Source organism: Gobio gobio (assembly GCF_949357685.1).
Source record: "Gobio gobio genome assembly, chromosome: 7".
Classification (NCBI taxonomy): Eukaryota; Metazoa; Chordata; class Actinopteri; order Cypriniformes; family Gobionidae; genus Gobio; species Gobio gobio.
Window position 1 is genome coordinate 4,099,014 of NC_137103.1, and position 21,875 is coordinate 4,120,888.

Sequence of the window (21,875 nt, forward strand, 5' to 3'; positions counted from 1 at the left end):
AGGTCCAATAGCCATCAGAACACAGCTGGGGTGGTCTCTTCAGGGTCCAATGAGCCCCAAGCAGCCCTCACGGTGTTATCAGCAGTGCCTTAATATCAACACCACTCCACTTCATGATGATTTGGTTCGGCACGTCGAACGTCTCTGGCAGCTAGACACCTTCCCATACAATGAGAAGATGGTCACCAGGTCCAAGCAAGACAAAGACGCTCTTGCTATGCTCCAAAACGCCACCACCAGTGTAAACGTAGATGGTGTTCAACGTTATGCCACACCATTGCTCCGACGCCTGCCCATGACAATATTCCATACCGACAAGAACGCTGTTCTTCCTTGTCTTCGCAGTACAGAGCGCAGATTGGCACGAGATCCAGAACTAGCAAAAGCCTACTGTACTGAAATCCGCAAGTTGGAATCTGCTGGGTATGTAGCCAAAATAACCACAGAAGAAGCACACAATACCTCAGAGTCCTGGTTTATCCCGCACCATATTGTGCAACATAATGGCAAGAACAGGATCGTCTTTAACTGTTCATTCCAACACCAGGGCCAGTCATTGAACAGTCAGCTGCTTCCTGGGCCGATGCTGGGATCCTCGCTGTTAGGTGTGCTCCTGCGGTTCCGACAACACACAGTGGCTGTGAGTGGGGACATAAAAGCCATGTTCCATCAGGTACGCTTGTTGCCCAGGGACAAACCATTGTTACGGTTTCTTTGGAGGAACATGAGCAGAGACCAGGAGCCTGAGATATATGAATGGCAGGTGCTTCCGTTTGGAACTACATGCAGCCCGTGTTGCGCCATTTACGCCCTCCAGCGCAGTGCTCAAATCCAGCAGAACGACCAGGCCAGTCTGGTTAACATAGTGGAGAATTCCTTCTATGTTGATAACTGCCTGTACAGCACTTCAAACGCTGATGAAGCTAAGGAGGTAGTTGATGGACTTCGTCAATTACTGTCTGAGGGAGGCTTCGACCTGAGACAGTGGGCCTGCAACGTACCGTCTGTCATCGAACACCTTCCCGCCGAAGCAAGGTCTGCTAACAGTGAACTGTGGTTGACAAAAGCTCGTACAGACCTACAAGAACCCACTCTGGGCCTACGGTGGGACTGTCTCAATGACACCCTAGGTTATAACTTGCGATCAACCGAGTCCCTAGAGCCTACTATGAGGAACGTATACAAAACCGTGGCCAGCCAGTACGACCCACTGGGGTACATCATCCCGTTCACCACCCGGGCTAAGGTTCTCATCCAAGACCTCTGGAAGCAGAATTTGGGCTGGGACGATCCAATAAACCCTTTACAGCTAAGAGAGAAGTGGCTAGCATGGATACGAGAGATTCCTAATCTCCTTCAGATGCACTTTCCTCGACCTTATGCCCCGGCCTGTGCTGATTACCCGAGTGTCATCCGGGAACTCCACGTATTTTGCGATGCATCAGAAAGAGCGTATGGCTCAGTGGCCTATTTGCGTACTACTGATGATCAAGGTCATGTTCATGTCGCCTTTGTTCTGGCCAGATCCAGAGTGGCTCCCAGAAAAAGCCTCTCTATGACTCGTTTGGAGCTGAGTGCAGCCCTGACTGGCGCCCAGCTAGCCAAAGTGATTCAGACTGAGTTGTCTCTTAATCTTCATACCGTCACCCTCTGGTCTGACTCCACAACCGTGTTGAACTGGATCACCTCGGAGTCCTGTCGTTATAAGGTATTTGTAGGGACACGCATAGCAGAGATCCAGACCCTCACAGACACTGCTGAATGGCGGTACATCGATTCAGCTCATAACCCTGCTGATCACATCACAAGAGGCCTGACACTGACCCAGATCGCAGGACCCCACCAGTGGAGTTCAGGACCAGACTTTCTCTTTCAACCTTCTGACCAATGGCCATCTACACCCGTCACTGAGGTAGAATCGGAGATCAGTGAGTTGAGGAAAACTGCATTCATCGGCACTGTCAAAGTCTCCAATCATTTACCTGTGGACCCTGATCAATTACACACATGGCAAGAGCTTGTTGAGGCCACTGTCAGGTCCCTACACGGGGCGGCTACTGCAGACGATGACTCTTCTCTGCAAGCGGATGACTATGTTGAAGCAGAGAAACTTATCCTGGCCCAAGCTCAACAGGACTCATTCCCATTAGAAGTCCAAGCTCTGAAGACTGGACAGCTGATTTCAGCTACTAGCCGTTTGGCATCCCTTGCACCGGAGTATGATAAGGACACAGGTCTTATCAGAGTAGGGGGACGGTTACGAAGAGCGAGTGACCTTGACCTTGATGCCATTCATCCTATACTGTTGGATCCTGGTCATTCTACAACAAAGCTGTTAATTAAGGAGATTGACCGTCGACTTCTGCATCCTGGTTCTGAAAGGGTGTTAGCGGAATTGCGTCGCCAGTATTGGATACTTCGGGGCAGGGAAGCCATCCGTAAGCAACAACGCAAATGCCAAGATTGTCAGTTCTGGCGAGCCAAGCCTGAAGTTCCCCAAATGGCCGATCTTCCATCTTGCAGGCTGCAACTTCACCAGCCGCCATTCTATTCTACTGGGGTAGATTGCTTCGGCCCCCTTTCAGTTAAAGTTGGTCGTCGCCACTAAAAAAGATGGGGCATCCTTTACAAGTGCATGACAACTCGATGTGTGCACCTTGATCTGTTAGACCATCTTGACACTGATGCATTCCTGCTGTCTCTGCGTTCCTTTATAGCAAGACGAGGTAAGCCCATGGAATTGCTCTGTGACAATGGTACCAACTTTGTAGGAGGAGGCCGAGAACTACGTGACACTTTTGATGCCATGGCACCCAAGCTTCAAGAACTGCTTGCTCCACAGAAGATCAGATTCCGTCACATTCCACCTAATGCTCCTCATTTCGGAGGAACCTGGGAGCGTGAAGTCAAATCTGTAAAGGCTGCACTTCGGGTCATCCTGCGAGAGCAAACAGTGCCAGAGCCAGTGCTACGGACTTTATTCGCGGAGGTTGAGGGTATTCTAAATGCCAAGCCTCTCGGCTATGTATCTTCCGACATAGCAGACGTTGACCCAGTGACCCCGAATCTGCTCCTTATGGGCCGTCGTGATTCCTCTCTACCTCAAGTCTTTTTCGACTCTTCCAATATGCTAGGAAGACGCAGATGGAGACACAGTCAGGTGTTGGCGGATCAGTTCTGGACTGCCTTTATCCGGGATTACCTCCCAAGTTTACAGGACCGGCATAAATGGCGAAAGGATGGCAAAGAGTTAACTGTGGGCAAAGTGGTTCTCATTGTTGATCCCCAACTTCCTCGTGCCCTCTGGCCTGTGGGCACAGTGACTGAGACGTTGGCTGGACCTGACGGGAAAGTTCGCACTGCTCGTGTCAGTGTTAATGGAAAATCCTACACCCGCCCAGTGGTTAGGCTGATTCCACTTCCTCACTTTGAGGAAGAGTCTTAGACACTAGACAGACTTTCTTGGTGTTTACAATTATCCCGTCAGATAATTGGGGGCGGCTGTGTACGAAAGACTGTCTTAGGAACCAAAGTTGTCGTCACACGGATAGATTAGAGTGTTACACGCAGGAAGTCAATGTGGTGAATGTTCATCTCTTCACGCTTGTTTAAGCTTCTGTTTAATGCGTTTATGCCTTGATGTAAGTACATCTGCTTATGTATGTTTATTGGATATGTTATTGATGTCCCGCGATCATTCTGTGGTTATCATCGGTGAGTTTTGAGCGCCGTAGCGGCCGTAATTTGCCGCGAGAGAAAGACGCTAATCAGTATTAGCATTGTCAGTATTCTAAACTGCTTCACCAATGTGTTTACACTAATAATGCATCATTGCTCGGTTTATTATGACTATTTGCATTGATAATACTGTCATTACGGTTAGAGATGCAGACCTGAGTGTTTAATCCTTGTTTATTGTATTTGTTTGTCTAATGCCAGTGCGTAAATTATTATCAGAATAATATTGTAATTATATTTCTTTATTGTTCCTTTAGACCATTAATACAGATGGCAAACCAAAGACTGTTAATAAATACATCTTTGTGAGGAATCTATTCTCCGACTCTTGATTCTCTGACCGGAATCGTGTCCATATTTGGCCGCCTCAATCAGCATATTATAAAGTAGCACGCCTTCGCTACATGGGAGTTTTTCCGATGCGTTTTCTTTTTCAATTCAAAATTCTAATTTGTGCAATTTGAAGGGTAATGGAAACACAGCTACTGATGACATAAAAACATACTACTTTGAGAGAATTCTTGTTGTTTCTTTAATTGTGAAGCATTTATAACACATAAACAATTTCCGCTCTTTTGCAAGAACGCATGTGAGCCTTAAGATTTCTTTTGTGACTGTAACTCTTCCCACAATCATCACATGTGAACGGTTTCTCTCCAGTGTGAATTCTCATGTGATACCTAAGATTTACTACTGTTGCGAAGCTCTGTCCACATTGATCACAAATGAACAGCTTTTCTCCAGTGTGAATTCTCATGTGGCCTTTAAAGCTGTTTTGATGTGCAAAACTCTTTCCACAATGAGAGCAAGAAAAAGGCTTCTCTCCAGTGTGAATTCTTATGTGGGCTTGAAGGTTTCCTTTTTGATTAAAACACTTTCCACAGTGTTGGCAGGTGAAACGTCTGTCTTCACTGTGAATTCTCATGTGGACATTAAGGTTTCCTTTTTGATTGAAACTCTTTCCACAGTGTTGGCAGGTGAAACGTTTGTCTCCAGTGTGAATTCTCATGTGGACATTAAGGTTTCGTTTTTGAGTTAATCTCTTTCCACACAGTTTGCAGGTAAAACAGCTCTTTCCAGTGTGAATTCTCGTGTGGACATCAAGGTTTTGTATTTGAGTGAAACTCTTTCCACAACGTTGGCAGGAGTAAGGCTTCTCTCCAGTGTGAGTTCTCATGTGGACTTCCAGGTTTAGTTTTCGACTGAAACTTTTTCCACACTGACCACAATTTAAATTACTCTTAGATTTGGTCATCTGAATATTTTCCATCTTCATGGATTTCTCTCCAGTCATGAAATCCTGATGTTTCTCACACTGATCTTTATCTTCTATATTATTCAGTTCCTGACTCTCCTCTTTCAGCGGCACCAAGCCTAAAGCGAAAAAAGACAAATACAAGTTAACACCAGTTTAATGGCACAGAACAACAGACATAAAAACCAACACAAGGCATCAAAACCTACGGAAATAAGTTTACTGAAGAGGGGTTTAATATGGAGTCGGCCCACCCTTTGCAGCTCTAACAGCTTCAACTCTTCTGGGAAGGCTTTTCACAAGATTTAGGAGTGTGTTTATGGGGATTCTTCTGGAAGCGCATGTGTGAGGTCAGGCACTGATGTTGGACGAGAAGGCCTGGCTCTCTGTCTCCGCTCTAATTCATCTCAAAGGTGTTCTATTGGGTTGAGGTCAGGAGTCTGTGCAGGCCAGTCCAGTTCCTCCACACCAAAGTCGCTCATCCATGTCTTTATGGAGCGACGCTTTGTGTGCAGTCATGTTGGGACAGGAAGGGGCCGTCCCCAAACTGTTCCCACAAATATAGGGGCATGAAATTGTCCAAAATGTCTTGGTGACGCATTAAGAGTTCCTTTCACTGGAACTAAGGGGCCAAGCCCAAGCCCTGAAAAACAACCCCACCACATTTTACACTTGGCACAATTCAGTCAGGCGAGTCACGTTCTCCTGGCAACTGCCAAACCCAGACTTGTCCATGGGATTGTCAGACAGAGAAGCGTGATTGGTCACTCCAGAGGACACGTCTCCACTGCTCTGCATCCCACGCTTTGCATTGCACTTGGTGATGTGCGGCTCGGATGAGCTGCTCGGCCATGGAAACCCATTCCATGAAGCTCTACACACTGTTCTTGAGCTCATCTGAAGGCCACAGAAGTTTGGAGGTCAGGAGCTCTTGACTCTGCAGAAAGTTGGCGACTCAGACATATATTGTGGCAGGAGAGTTGCGTGGTTGTCAGCTGTCATTAACATATTATTGACTAATAAAATAACTACACATCTTGAGCACATTTTGTATGCCTCCCTAATCAAACACTCCAGATTCAACTCATTAGTAGTGACTTCTGAAGTGGATGTACTATAATCGAGTATATTGATGGCTCAGTGCCGGCACTCCCACCACGTACTGTGCGTAGGGCACCAGGTACTGCTAATGGGGCACCACAAGAAGACCCATTGTTCTGAGTTGGTTGCAGAGTGCCTGAGAAAAACATGTTGTCCCGATTCAGTATCTGCGGTCAGATGCTATGTTGTAAGGCTGTCTGTCTCTTTATCTTAGAAAACCGAACTTTCATGTCCTGTCAGCCGCTAAACTGTGCTCGTAGCGCACACACTTCAACTGCATACGCAAACGCAGCAGCGTGCGCTGTATATCACTTCATATATTAAGCACAAGAGAAACTACAACCCCAAAATCACAAAATCTACAAAATCAGAAAAAGTTGGGAGAGTATGGAAAACGCAAAAAAAAGAAGGGATTTCTAAATTTGCTTTGACTTGTATTTCATTGCAGACAATATGAACACAAAATATTTCATGTTTTGTCTGGTCAACTTCATGTCATTTGTAAATATGCATCCTTTCCTGTCATTCAGACCTGCAACATATTTAAAAAAGTTAAAGCATTTACCACTTTGTAATGTTGCCATTCCTTTTCACAACACTTAAAAGACGTTTAGGGACTGAAGACACCAAGTGATGAAGTGTTTCAGGTGTAATTTTGTCCCATTCTTCCTGCAAACAAGTCTTAAGGTGGGCAACAGTACGGGGTCTTCGTTGTCGCATTTTGCGCTTCAAAATGTGCCACACATTCTCTATTGGAGACAGGTCGGGACTTCAGGCAGGCCAGTCAAGTACCCGTACCCTCTTCCTCCGCAGCCAGGACTTTGTAATGTGTGCAGAATGTGGTTTTGCATTGTCTTTTTGAAATATGCATGGAAGTCCCTGGAAAAGATGTCTTCTTGAAGGCAGCATATTATGCTCCAAAATCTCTATGTACTTTTCAGCATTAATGGTGCCTTCACAGAAGTGCAAGTTACCTTTGCCAAGGGCACTGACACAACCCCATACCATGACAGACCCTGGCTTTTGGACTTGTTCCTGGTAACAGTCTGGATGATCCTTTTCTTCTTTGGTCCGGAGCACACGGCGTCCATTCCTCCCAAAAAATACTGATTCATCTGACCACAGTACACGTATCCACTGTGTGATGGTCCATCCCAGATGCCTCCGAGCCCAGAGAAGTCGACGGCGCTTCTGGACACTGTTAACATAGGGCTTCCTTTTGGCACAGTACAGTTTTAACTGGCATTTGTGGATGTAACTACGTATTGTGGTACTTGACAAAGGTTTGCCAAAGCAGTCCTGAGCCCATGTGGTGATATCGCTTATAGATGAATGACGATTCTTGATGCAGTGCCGCCTGAGGGATCGGAGATCACGGTTGTTCAGCTTAGGCTTTCACCCTTGTCCTTTACGCACTGAAATTCCTCCAGATTCCTTGAATCTTTTAATTATGTTATGCACTGTTGAATGTGAAATATCCAAATCTCTTCCTATCTTTCTTTAAGGAACATTGTTTTTAAACATTTCAATAATTTTCTCACGTATTTGTTGGCAAACTGGCGATCCTCGGCCCATCTTTGCTCCTAAAGGATTAGACCTTTCTTGGATGCTGCTTTTGTAAAAAAATCATAATTACAATCACCTGTTGACATCACCTGTTTCAAATCACATCATTATTTAACCATTTTACCTCATTACTAGCCCTAAATTGCTCCTGTCCCAACTTTTTTTGAAATGTGTTGCAGGTCTTAATGACAGGAAAGGATGCATATTTACAAATGACATGAAGTTGACCAGACAAAACATGAAATATTTTGTGTTCATATTGTCTGCAATGAAATACAAGTCAAAGTAAATTTAGAAATCACTTTTTTTTTTTTTTGAGTTTTCCATACTGTCCCAACTTTTTCTGATTTGGGGTTGTACGATCATGCAAAGTAAGTCATGAAATAAAAGTAAAGTACCAATAAATCACATAACAGGTACGCTGTGTGTTAGCTGGGAAGGATTTGCATGCATTCTGTGCTAATCAGGAGCAGTGGTATGATTTATTAACAGTTCATGTTGTTTATTTGCCATGGTAACTGTTGTTTCCATAACCCCAAAATGCCACTTTATTTTCACTTTATTTTGTAAATAAATTATATTGTAAATTTGAACTTTACTGTGTTACAAAAACGTATAGGCATATTTATTAATCATCAGTATTAGTCCTATTCGTACAATTTATGTGTTTAAGTAGGCTAAAGCGGGATATTACTTGTGTGTGGTCATTAATTTTTGTGAAATAAATTTGCCTTTTTTTTTTTATAGTCTAGACTAGTCTACAGTGGAGGCATATTTCATTTGAGTTTATTCAGGTTTGCTAACTGCTCTAAAGAAAAAGTGAAGCCAATGTATAAAGTTAATAAAGATTAAGTTAAATTAAATTATTGTTGTTGTTATTATTAGGTTAAAAGTGAATCATTGCTGGTGCCCGGCCATGAACCCTGACCCACAGCAAACCGAACCGGACCGTGGCATTGGTGTATCGTTACACCCCTAGAGTTTATGTAAGTGCGCCGAGTACACATATTTTGTTTGTGACTATACAGAGAATAATAACAGCCGACCCCTGTCTTCTTCCTTGCCCACCCTACAAACCTGTTACAATTACTTTTTTTTTAATAATCCCTAGCGTGTGTTGTTATATTAACCTATTACTATCATTAAAATAATATCCCTGGGCTTGAAATTTATTTTTTTACTTGGTAGCACTGGTGCTTTCAACTTCAAAAAGTTTGGACAAATTTACAGCACAAATTTAGGAACACCACAACTAAAATGTTCATATATATGATTGTGACGAAGCAGCCGTAATCGTCACCGCTGGGGAAGCAACACTGGCACACACACACATACACGCATACATACCGCATTCCCGCTTCATTTTCCTTGCCGTTTCTGCTATCAGAGAAGTGGGTGCACACGCAATCATGATAGTACAGGGACATGTTGAATTATCCATTCCCCTTTCTTCAGTATCTACATCCCAGGACATTTCACACATACACACTACACTTTGTTTTATGTTTCGTTCTAGTTATGTCGTTATGTTTGGTGTTTGTTCAGCGTGGTTGGCGTTGGTTGGCGTTCAGGTCGGGCGGATCAGTTATGACGTCACTGACTGTGCCGCGTCGGCGCAGTGCCCCAGAGGCCGATTAAACCATGGGGTAATGATAATAGGGGTACCTGTGTTTATATGTGTGGTAGAAGAAAAACGTGACATTTATTGTTGTTGTTGTAATAAGTGTTTCTGTGTGGGTTATACATTGAGATGTTGTTTATTACTAATTGTGTGTGGATAAAGGTGTAAAAATGTTAACTGGGTGAGTTAATACGCAGTATACTTACCTGTTATTGGAAAAGTCCCAAAGAGGAGTGGAGTCTGGCCTATTAAAGAGGAGGCCAGACTCAAAATAGGGACTTGTTGACCAAGTCAAGTCTAGAGTGCTACTGTGGTGCCTCGAGCAAACCGTAAACCTGAGTATATTGAGTATATTGTGGATACTATATATATATATATTTTGTTCATTTGTTTATTTCATTTTGTTTGTTTGTTTTGTTGTGCTTAATGACCACCTGTATATATAACCCCTCACCGTTGGACTTTATTCTTTTGGCACTGTAAATAAATCTCACTTTGCACAAAAGTGCCATTGCGGACTGTGCCATCAGTTTTATTTACATCTTACGGACATTAACTACGTCCCCAAGCGATCTGGTGGAGCTCGCTTTATCACAATGATTCAACAGAGCAACCTTGTTACAGTCAGTAACATTATCCACCCTCAATCGCCACTTACACTAAATCAGAATCACTCGTGTTTTGGTGATTCCCTAGTTATTTTTTGTTACTGACGTTTTAATCAGTCCGGTCGGCGAAGTTAAATCCTCCTCTCTTCATCTCTGTACATGTTGTGCGCTAGTTAGCACCCTGTCATGTGACAACAGAGCCAGTGAAAGGAGAGATTGACGGCTAATATTAACCAACCTAAAGTCTGCTTTAAAATTAAGAGCATGAAGAAGTTTAATTTGTTATTTATAGGACGGTGGACCGGTCACTGTATCCGCTCACAGCGGGCTCACACTGTGCAGTTACTAGCGGACGGTGTGTAGAGAAATGAAAACAAGTCACACCTCAAACATTATTTGCACTCGCACAAATACATTGTTATGTTTCCTGAGGTGTACTTATATTGCTAGTATGTTTTTTAAATAAAAAAAATGTCAATTTAGAAATAAAAAGCATTTTTTCTATACTGATATTAGCCCTCTGGCTTGAATGCTCTTTTTGAAGGGGCGTGTCTGCTGTGAGACCCACTGTTGTGATTAGCTGACATCTTTATATTTATATTTATGCATTTGGCAGACGCTTTTATCCAAAGCGACTTACAGTGCCCTTATTACAGGGACAATCCCCCTGGAGCAACATGGAGTAAAGTGCCTTGCTCAAGGACACATTGGTGGTGACCACTGGGATCGAACCAGCAACCTTCTGCGTATTAGGTCCATGGTTTAACCCACTGGACCACCATCTCATCTTTGCATTTGAAATGAGTATTAGATTATGTGGCGAAGGGGGCGTGGTTTAGCGAGACACCGTCTGACTCGGCAAGCACTGCCTGAACGGTGGATATAACTGCGAACCGTACACGTGTGCCCGCCCTTCAAATATCAAGTCGAGAGAGTGAACGCACACCAAGAAAGGAATGTTATTTCACTATTTAAGATATGCTTACGTTTTGTAGCCTGTCTGAAAAACACATATCCCTGGGACGTTGTGCTTTGCGAGCCCTGGCCCATTAACATGTCAGAGTCTGATCCCAAATCGCAATGAACCAACAACACCATAAATAAAAGATTCTCCAGCCTGTGACGGCGTGCTAAGGTATGTTCTGTTAATCACGTAAACATAATCAATATCAAACGATCTTTAACAATGCAATACTGTCACATATTAAAAACATGTTTTAACATTCATTCATGTAATCTCATCCTGTCTGCAAATCCAGTCTCGTTTACAAACGAATCTGTGGTGAAATGAAGGAATAGACGCAATGTCTTCCCCATGTGAGCTGGATATTCATTAAAAATAAAGTTAATCTATGCATTCATAATATTGGAATCTGAATGAAGCTTATGCGGTATGTTTACTGCCTAGTTCAGCTCTATGTGTAGGCCTGTGTCATGTTAGTGTTGTTTTTCTGTAGAGGCGGTGCTTCACCACACGATGATGTCAAGGTTATGTTAGGTAACCGGAGACGTTCCCTTTCGAGTCGGTCTCTCGTCACTGCGTCACCGATAGGTGTTGCTATGGGGATATAATAAAATCCCGCCATTTGATGGCGAAGGTCCAGATCAGCTGCAAGCCAATCCGTAGACCTAGCTAAAGAACTTCACGCAATGGAGACCTAAAGCTCAGTGGCACAGCGGCTATAAGGATGTCGCTTAAGGGAAAATAAATTAAATGAACATCCCTAGTTGGATGTGTTACTCTCATCCTTCTCTGAGGATGGTTCTCCTCTGGTAGTTTTTGCCCCATTGTGACGTATATTAGAGTGAAATCTTACAGAGTCCAGGGCCGTGCACAGTGGGGCTAGAGCCACTGCCCCTCTGCCCTCGTCGGCTGAGGTGGAGGATTCCCATAAAAGCGTTCAGTTCCGCTAAAAACCCAATAATTCCGTTAATTTGCTCTGTGTTTTCCCGCTCGCTTCGAGGCATCGCGCTCAGTCTATGGCAGTGCCCGCTCTCTGTGGAGATGACAGTTCCAGAATATCGTCCATTAACAGGTCGATTACAAACTACATTCCACATTACAGACAGTGGTTGATCTGCGGAATAAGTAATTTGGTAGTTTGTTTTTGTATTTTGTTCTTTAATATTTTGCTCCCGGTCTTTTACAGTTTTTCTCAGTCGCTTTGGTACATTTCTCAGATCAGAATTGAAATTCTCAAAGCTACCTGTTCAATCTTCACATCATTGTGTCACTTGTGCACATCAAAAAAGCAGTTTCTCATTTCTTTGAACAAGTTGCAAATGCTTGTGTACATCCATGCAAATGATTATGTACAATTCTCTGCTGTTTCCTACATTATCAGTTGCTTATGTCATGTTGATCAAAATGTATGATCAACATGACAACATGACATATAATGGGTCTTTCTTTGTGCTATGCAGTGCTGTCTTTTCCTTTCTGTATCGCAATGACATGGTCTGTCAACAAATTACAGTACAAACAGTAAAAGCGTAAATGTGAATCTTGTCCAGTCTCTTGCATTCAAACTCCCACATATACTAAGTTGCAACCTACAATTTACAATAATTGTAATCAAAATTGTAGCCATATTTACATCAAAACATCCCTCCAGAGTACAGTTATATTGACAATATGTCTAAGCAATTTGACTGTCTTATCCGTACACAATGACACAAGGACTTGTCATTCTGATGGCACTGACATGTTCATTGACACAGATATTTACTTTTGAGAGATGAACTAAGGATTTTGAGCAAGATACTGGCTTTTGCAGGTAATCCATGGTGTTTTGCTATTTGTACGAATTGTTTTGAGAAATGCACTTGCTGTTTTGCAAATGTCGAGGATGACTCGAGAAATGTACCAAAGCGACTGAGAAAAACTGTAATAGTGCTAACAACTTGTGCAAAATATCCACGTTCTTGGAAGATAATTAATTGTATAAATCAAATTATTGTACCTGATCTGATCTAATATAAATAATTTCAGTAGACACACTTTGTAGACAAAAAAACGACTTCACAAAAAAGAAGAGAGCAAAGGGAGGCTAATGCCCTTCGCTGGATTCAAAGCTCCAGCAGGTAAATCATCCTATAGAGTATCATTACAGTTTGTCACACTTTAACTTCTGTAAAGTATATTTCCCGTCATAATCAATTGTCTGTTAATAGTTAATATTAGAGTTAACAGGATTTTATTATATCCCCATAGCAACACCTATCGGTGACGCTAATATTAGTTAACTCGGTGACGAGTTAATATTAGTATCTATAACATTATGCTATTTTATTAAGACCATATTAATAGTATAGACAATTAAAAAAGGTTATATAAGTTGTAGTGGAGTACAATGGGGCTAATGGAACACCCTAAGAAAAATGGGCTTTTAATCATGTCTAAATTAATACTTGTTCAAAAAAATCTATTTTGCACAGTTTGCAGTATTTATAAGTCATTATTGTTCATTAAATATTAAAATATGTTATAAAAGTATAGATTCTGAAAGCATTGAATGAGATCCCATAATAATTTAATAAAGCTTTACAGTACTAAAAAACAAATATTTTTATTATATGATATGATTATTATCATATTTTTTTTTAATCTAATGGGTTCATTATAAATATGATGGTGGACTAAGGTGGACACCCAATCTAATATATGACATTTACCATCTGATTCGAACCATGTCAGGTCAAAAAATGGAAAAGTCTGCTAACTATTTATTATCATTGTGCCTTTACCCCAAATACCATACTTTTACATATTCTTCTGTTATTGAAAAATGGTTGCTTTATTTACTTTGAGCAAAACTGAAAATCATAAACAAGACATTTTGTCTCAAAATATATTCAATTATTTTTGCAATTCTCATTTGCTACTTAAATCTACAACATTTATAAAAAATAAAAAAACATTCAATTTGAGATCAAATTAGCGCAGAATCAACTTTTTAGAAGCATAATTACAACAACTTAAGTTAAACTAGCACTAAAGCCTAACAATTGTATTTACACAATGTAAAGACTGAATAACAAACCTTTTAATTAAGATGATACTCAACCCCCTTATAGTGCCGTTTTTTTGGTTTGGGCCACTGCATCTCCAAATGTCTGTGCACAGCCCTGATAGAGTCCATATAATGCGAGTGTAGATGTCCTCTAAAGTTCATGTGCAAACACTTTATTTCCATTCTGGTCATGTGATCTCAACACGTCGACCGTCTCCATGTCAAATAAAACTGCTTTAATTAGGACACGTGTGACATTCTTCAAATATATCCTTCATTTCTGTAGAGGATCACAGGACTGAGTTGAGCTTTGAGAATGACACTAACCTGTTTGCTCCTCAGTTTCTTCATGTTTCACACTGAACACTTCTTCAATCTTTATGTCTTCACTCTCCTGTTTAATCAACGCCATCTTTATAACAGTGTCACGTGGATCTCAGAGGCTTCTCCAGGAGTTCTCCTGTGTGTTTGGACAAAATCATGTTTAAGAGGAGAATAATAATTCACAGAAAGAAAAATAATTGTGTCTCGATTTGTTCAGTAGTCAGGCAAATAGTTCATGGCCTTAAAAATAGCCTCAAAAAACACAAATGAATAAAATAACTAATTACAGACACGTCATATTAATGTATGATTTACATTGTGTATTGTCATGAAAACATTTATGGTTTGCTTATGTTTGAGTGGCACGATTCACCAGCGCGTGGCGATTCAAGCTTCGATTCAGTGAGTCATTTAGCAAAGCATTCGATTCAATTGACTCAGAGTTTTGAAAAGCTCAGTTTCTTCATGTCTGAATTAGTGTTTATCATGAGCGGATTCACGATATAGGTCACGATATGAGACTCACCTTTTGTTACTAACATGTGAATATACTTCACTTATATAAATGAACCATGGTTTATTATAGTAAAAGTGTAGTAACCATGGCTAATTGACTATCATAAATATAACCACAGTTTTACCACAAATACCATGGTTAAACTACGGTTACAGTACAAAAAACTACGGTTAGAGTACAAAAACCATGTTTAATTTGTGGTTACCATGGTTTAACTATAATAACCATGGGTGTTTTTGGCTTTATTTGTAGTAGAACAATGGTTCATTTTCGTCAGGGATTTACTCACAGAAATACTGCACCAATGTTACATGAAGCGCATATTACAAAGATATGTTCAATAATACATCAGTTACACCTCTTGTAAAAGCTATCAAACCGGTGTGTATCTATTTAAAAGCGAAAAACCACTAACCTTTCTTCAGTCTAACCACCATAACAGTCACAGGAGTTCGGCGCAGCTTTATGATGTCATCACAGAGCAAAATAAAAGTCCTGTTCACTCATTTTTCTTCTTCTTTTTCTTTTTATGGCGGGTGGCACCAATGTTAAGGTGCATTATCGCCACCTACTGTATTGGAGTGTGAACCAGAGTTTACCCATTTCATTTAAAAATAAATTAATAAAAATAAATAAACCCTAAATTCTCTTAATCAGCTCTGTTCTCTTGAGATAAAAAAATAAACTCTCTAATCTGTAACTAAATATATTTTTAAGCTTTAGATCATCCACTCAAAACTTTCTAAGTTCATTCTTCATTGTTTCTCGTTCATTAGTATATTTTTGACAGACACATATAACATGTTCTACTGATTCCTCTAGTCCACAGTACTCACATAATCCTGTTGGATGTTTATTTATTAGTTTTAAAGTTTTATTCAGCATGGTATGTCCAACCTCAACCTGAAGAGCAGATACAGGAGTCGTTTTAAAAGCACCACAACAAAGTCTCAAAGCTTGAGCTTGTATCACATCCAGCTTCTTCAATAGAGTCTTTGCTGCTGAGTCATAAACAATACTTCCATAATCTAATACTGATCTAACCAATGCTATATAAATAGTTTTCATTGCTCGCTCCCCATTCTGATCCTCTTATATTTTTACATTTAGTGTCTATCTTTTGAATATGTTCTTTCCATGATAATTTAGCATCAAACCACACACACCCAAAAACTTAAAAACTTTAACTTGTTCAATAGTTTGTCCATGCATCTTTATCTGTGTGTCAATGACTCTTTTCATAGTAAACATGATTGTTATTGTTTTATCTACTGAAAACCTGAAACCCCATGAATATGATCTTTCTACTACTTCTATTGCCTCTTGTATTTTTCCTGTGATATGATTTATATTCTTTCCCCGTTTCCATAATGCCCCATCATCTGCTAACAATGATTGCCCAAGGTCTCCCTTGTACTTGAGAAAATACATCATTTATCCCGATTGAAAAGAGGACTGGACTAATGATGGTGCCCTGGGGGGTACCGTTTTCCACCATATATCTTCCAGATAAAGCCTTTCCAATTCTGACTTGAATAAATCTATCAAACAAAAAATCTTTAATCCAATTATAAATTCTACATGTTATTCCTATCATATCAAGTTTAAATAATAATCCCTCTTTCCAAACCATGTCATATGCGTTTTCTACGTTTACGAAAAAATTAAAAAGTGATTCCTTATTAACCTGAGCTTTCTTAATATCTGTTTCTAGGCATATAATGGAATCCATAGTTCCTCTTCCTTTCCTGAAACCACTCTGATGAGGTGATAGATTTCCTCTACTTTCCAAATGAAATGATATTCTCTGAGTAATCATTCTTTCCATTATCTTTCCCATATGTAAAGTCAATGCTATTGGTCGATAATTCTTTGGATTTGATGGATCCATCCCTGGTTTCCTAATAGGAATTATGACTGACTCTTTCCATCCAGTAGATAACTTTCCTTTTTCCCAAACTTTATTATAAAAACCTAACAATTTTATAGAAGCCAAAAAACCCAAATGTTTTAACATTATGTAGCAGATCCATTGTGCTATTAGTTTCCTTCCGCCTCTCAAGCCTTCCAGAATAAACTGATTTTGTTAATTCCCTTCCTCTCTTTCCCTCCTCAGTTAGATTATTTGAGCTATGGATTTCAATAAGTGCCTTTGCTATCATTTCTGCTTTTTCCTCATCAGATGCTGCTACCTCTTCCCCCAGGCCATCAGACTCCTGAACTCAGTCACGTGACTTCACTTCACCCCGCACACGCATAAACATACGTTTTTTTAACATTAACATCCACATACTGCAATTGCACTGCACTTTACTTTCCTATTGTTACTGCGTAACAACCTGTAATAAACCTTGCACATTATACTTCTTTATATATACATATATATATATTTTATGTTAACCACTTATTTTTAAGTCTACAGTTTATCTCACTTATCATATCCACATATTTTTTATATTTTTATTTTATCTTATTTCCTATTTTTATCTTTTACTTGATTTATTTATAATTCTACTTATGTTAATACTTTTTATTCTAATTTTATTCTATTTCTATTTTAATTTCTTGTAACTGTTATTTGCACTGTCCATGGAGCGGACCTGTTTACATTTCACTGCCAGTTGTATATTGTGTATATAACTGTGTATGTGACAAATAAAACTCTTGAATCTTGAATCTTGAACCTTCATCGTAGGATATTTCCATTCCCTTCTGATCCCTCTCATACTTTTAATCATGCCCCATACCTCTCCCACTGGTGTTGATCTACCAATTTTATTACAAAACATCTGCCAACTCTGTCTTTTTGCACTCCGTATAATTTTCCTAACCTTTGCTTGCATTTGTTTATATTGAATTAAGTTTTGATAATTATGAGATCTTCTTAATACTCTTAAAGCTTTATTTCTTTCTTTCAGAATATGCAGTTGTTGCCTTTAATTCCTTTCAGCATTTCCAATTCAATTTCCTGTTAATTTCAGATTGCGGACTTGTTTTCATTAGCCCAAACCCAATTTAGCCTGTTAAATACCAAATAAACATCTTGTTCATGTATACTTTCATTCTTTTATTGTGTAAAAAAAAAAAAAAAAATCGGTATCGGAATCGGCCATGTAAAATCATGATCGGTGCATCACTAATGTAGGTATTAGTGGAATTGCATTGGCATGGTTTAAATCATACCTATGTAACCATTATCAGTTTGCAGCAGTAAATGAAGAGATGTCACACCAATCACAAGTTCAGTATGGAGTACTGCAGGGCTCAGTGCTAGGACCGCTGCTCTTCACCCTGTACATGCTACCACTGGGAGATATCATTAGGAAGCATGGCGTTAGTTTTCATTGTTATGCTGACGATACTCAGCTCTATATTTCTTCACGCCCTGAAGAAACTTACCAATTCACAAGAGGAACATTGGATGACTAGTAATTTCCTGCAACTCGATTCAGAAAAAAATACTTTTTAATTGTTGTACAAAAAAGCTCCACAAGTAGTAACCTAGTATACTGTCTAACTCTTGATGGCTGTTCTGTCAAGTCCTCGTCGTCTGTGAGGAACCTGGGTGTGCTCTTTGATACCAATCTTTCGTTTGAAAGCCACGTTTCTAGCATCTGTAAAACTGCATTCTACCATCTTAAAAATATATCTAAATTACGGCACATGCTCTCAATGCAACATGCTGAACAGTTAGTTCATGCGTTCATGACCTCAAGGCTAGATTATTGTAATGCTCTACTGGGTGGTTGCCCTGCTCGCTTAATAAATAAACTCCAGCTGGTCCAAAGCGCAGCAGCTCCAGTTCTTACTATTACCAGGAAGTGTGACCATTTTAGCCCAGTTCTGTCAACACTGCACTGGCTCCCTATTAAACATCGCATACATTTTAAAATCTTGCTTATTACTTACAAAGCACTAAATGGTTTAGATCCAGTACTTGAGCGAGCTCTTACTACATTATACTCCATCACGTCTACTGCGGTCTCAAAACTCTGGCCAGTTGATAATAACAAGAAAATCGAAATCAACTGCAGGCGGTTGATCCTTTTCCTATTTAGCACCTAAACTCTGGAACAGTCTTCCTAACATTGTACGGGAAGCAGACACACTCTGTCAGTTTAAATCTAGACTAAAAACACATCTCTTTACTATGGCATACACAAAACACTTTTTCAGTTAAATGATTGTTAGGCTGCATTAACTTGGTCAGCCGGAACCAGGAACACTTCCCATAACAATCAGTCAATTAGACTCCCCCTGAAATTGCCTTACGACACGGCATCACAATAAACCCGTCTCCAGCGTGATGACAGACAGAACAAGACATTATCAAGTTATCACACAATTCTTCTGGCAGGATCATTTTAGCAAAATATCTCACCTTTCACTGATTGAATCAAGGGGCCTATACCATGAAGCTGGTTTAGCTGGCTAGCCAGATATGTTTAGGCTTAGTTTGTGCCAATCCTGGGTTTTAGATGTATTCCAGAAAGCAAGGTTAACTTACCATCTCATACACCTTGAACTCTCGGTTGATTAACCCAAAGCTTGCTTACTCGAGGTATGCTGGTTCCAAAAACGAGTCCGGGAGTAAGTTCAACCAACTCAGAGTATGTTCCCGGTTAACACACAAGGCATTCTCAACAGAGCGACGAATTAATGATTCACCATGGAAACAGACGCTAAGAAAAAGCGCCCCATTCTACTTCCTATTCTTTTGTTTAATGGTGATTTACATAACCTACTTAGTGCACATCGCCACCTATTTGGTAGTTATGCAATCATCTTTTCGTTTAATAAGTAATCTTTAAAAAATTATATTGCTTGTTTGATGCTAATTAATTAAATGCAGATCTATGTGTGAGATGACAATAAAATAAATATATTTTAATTTAATTAACATTTAAACTTATTTTGTATGTATTTTTTATTCCAATTTTTTGAAATTATTATATGATATTGTATATTATATAACTGAAACAAATTTTGTTATATTAATAACTATATTAATGATATAAAACACAACTGAATACCTCTTAAGCAAACTAACCCTGGATCATGAGCTGCTCTGGAGCAGGCTATGTTCAGAGAGTGAGTTGCTATGGTTACTTACATACCCTGAAAGTTACCTCCGTTTTTGGAACTGAAAGTTGAGGTTATCCGCTAACTTACTCTTAAACATACCCGTTTGTGTTTCTGTCACTTAACCTGCCCTGGGGGGTATTCCAGAAAGCAGGTTATGTTCTGGATAAGAGATCTCAAACTGAAATGAGATTTTCTTAAAGTTGTCCTCTTTCATAGACCTAGATTTGTTTAAATATTTTTCAATCATGTAATATTCTGCAGAAGAGAGAAGTGAATCTCAGTGCTTTTCTCACAAGAAGTGAATCTCAGTTTCACTGATCCACAGCCTGTGATTGGCTGTTCACTACTGATGTCACAGCTAAACTCCTAAACTCAGGATCAAAGCCTGAGTTAACAGAGAAAGAAGATAATCAGCATCATGGGACCAACAAAGCCTGAAAAGATTGGTTTGGTTTTGTCAACTTGATAACAACTTGTTAAACTACAGTCATGGTACATCCAGGTCGCACTCACTCACCATTATATGTTTGGTCTAAAACACAACTGCTCATGTTTTGCCACAGGACAGCAATTGAGAGTACATTTTGTGTTATCTTTGCAGGACTGTGATATAAAGTGTGTGTGAAGTATAGCACATGACAGGCACAAAAGCGGTATAAACATGAATATCTATTGGTACAATGTGCGTCACGAATAAACATGCGTAATTGTTTTCAAATATCTCCATTTTCAGAGTCAACACTACAAAGTGAAGACAGCATTTTCAAATGTATCCGCTTTGGAGAGCGTTTTCAAAAGGCCATGTCCACACTAATACATTTTGAAATGCAAAACAATGGGGAAACATGGACCTCTTAATTCAGCTCAGGTGGGGAAGAGGAATTCATGCTTTCTCTGTGTATTTGAGACACACTTAACTAAGCTTTACTCCCAGCATTACCAGCACAGTGACTATATCTACTTCTGGCTCACCAGTGGCGGCTCCAGAGATTTTCTGTTGCAGGTGCTATGGGGATGCTCAACACTTTTTTTTGCTTTGAATTTTGCGGCGTCATTATGGCATTATGGAGTCGCATTGGACCACCCTGGTATAAATGAATGCGTACACGCCCGCATTAACTATATTCGTTCCGCAACTATAGGCATATATATATATATATATATATATATATATATATATATATATATATATATATATATATATATATATATATATATATATATATATATATATATATATATATATATATATAAAAATTTATTTCACACACTGTCACAGTCGAGCCCTGAATGCAACGGAGCAGCAACAGACACACGCTTCGGCCTAAAATGCTCAGATCACGAAATCACACAGCCAGTTACCAACACACTAGTCTGACCTGCAGCACAAACTAACGTTAGCATCCTCAATGGAAACCGCCGCAGCCGATTCTCCGTCTTCAAGTTCATCCCCAGAATTTTCTTGTTCCTGAGGCTCTGTGACGACGAGTGTTGTGTCTGCACCTTCACAGTCTCGTTTCAGGATGTGACTCAGAACGTGGACGTTTAGGGAGCAAAAAAACTATCCATTTTGGTGTAACGTTATTTTACTTTGCTAAAACTCGCTATCAAAAACAAGCTGAAATGAGTTAAGGTCAGAGGTTCGCGGGCGCCGAGCCCATTGGCCAAAGAAGATCACCTGTTTGGGCCGCATGTTATTTTAGACTAAAATATATATAATTTTAAATTATTATTTAATTCCTATTTTAAAAACATGAAAAAGAATATTCAAACATGACAATATATAAATATAAATTTTAAAAAATTACAGAAATTTCTAGGGGGTGCTGGGCAGATGCTATGGCTATTATAGGGGGAGCTGCAGCACCACCTAGCCCCCCCTGGCGCCGCCACTGTGGCTCACAGACTTGTGGAGGATTTGGTGGTTGAAAGTGGGTCTTCCACATCTATCCTGCCATACAGCACTTAGATTTCAGTGACGTTGTGCTGTCGCCACTCACACCCCGGCTGGTGATGTATTCAAAAGACCAAATTCTGCTGGATGGAT

The 21,875-nt window shown here is 40.0% G+C and overlaps 1 protein-coding gene across 1 annotated transcript; it reads right to left on the bottom strand.

The window, feature by feature from the left end:
* Nucleotides 1–3,966: 3,966 nt before the first annotated feature.
* On the bottom strand, nt 3,967–15,216 carry LOC307129239 (uncharacterized protein). The gene is made up of 3 exons (XM_079821473.1): nt 15,159–15,216; nt 14,230–14,362; nt 3,967–5,112 (listed from the first exon to the last, which is right to left on the bottom strand). Exons 2-3 carry the CDS (start codon nt 14,312–14,314, stop codon nt 4,286–4,288), a joined length of 912 nt encoding a protein of 303 aa, XP_079677599.1. The 5' UTR covers nt 14,315–14,362; nt 15,159–15,216; the 3' UTR covers nt 3,967–4,285.
* Between the last annotated feature and the right edge of the window lie 6,659 nt (nt 15,217–21,875).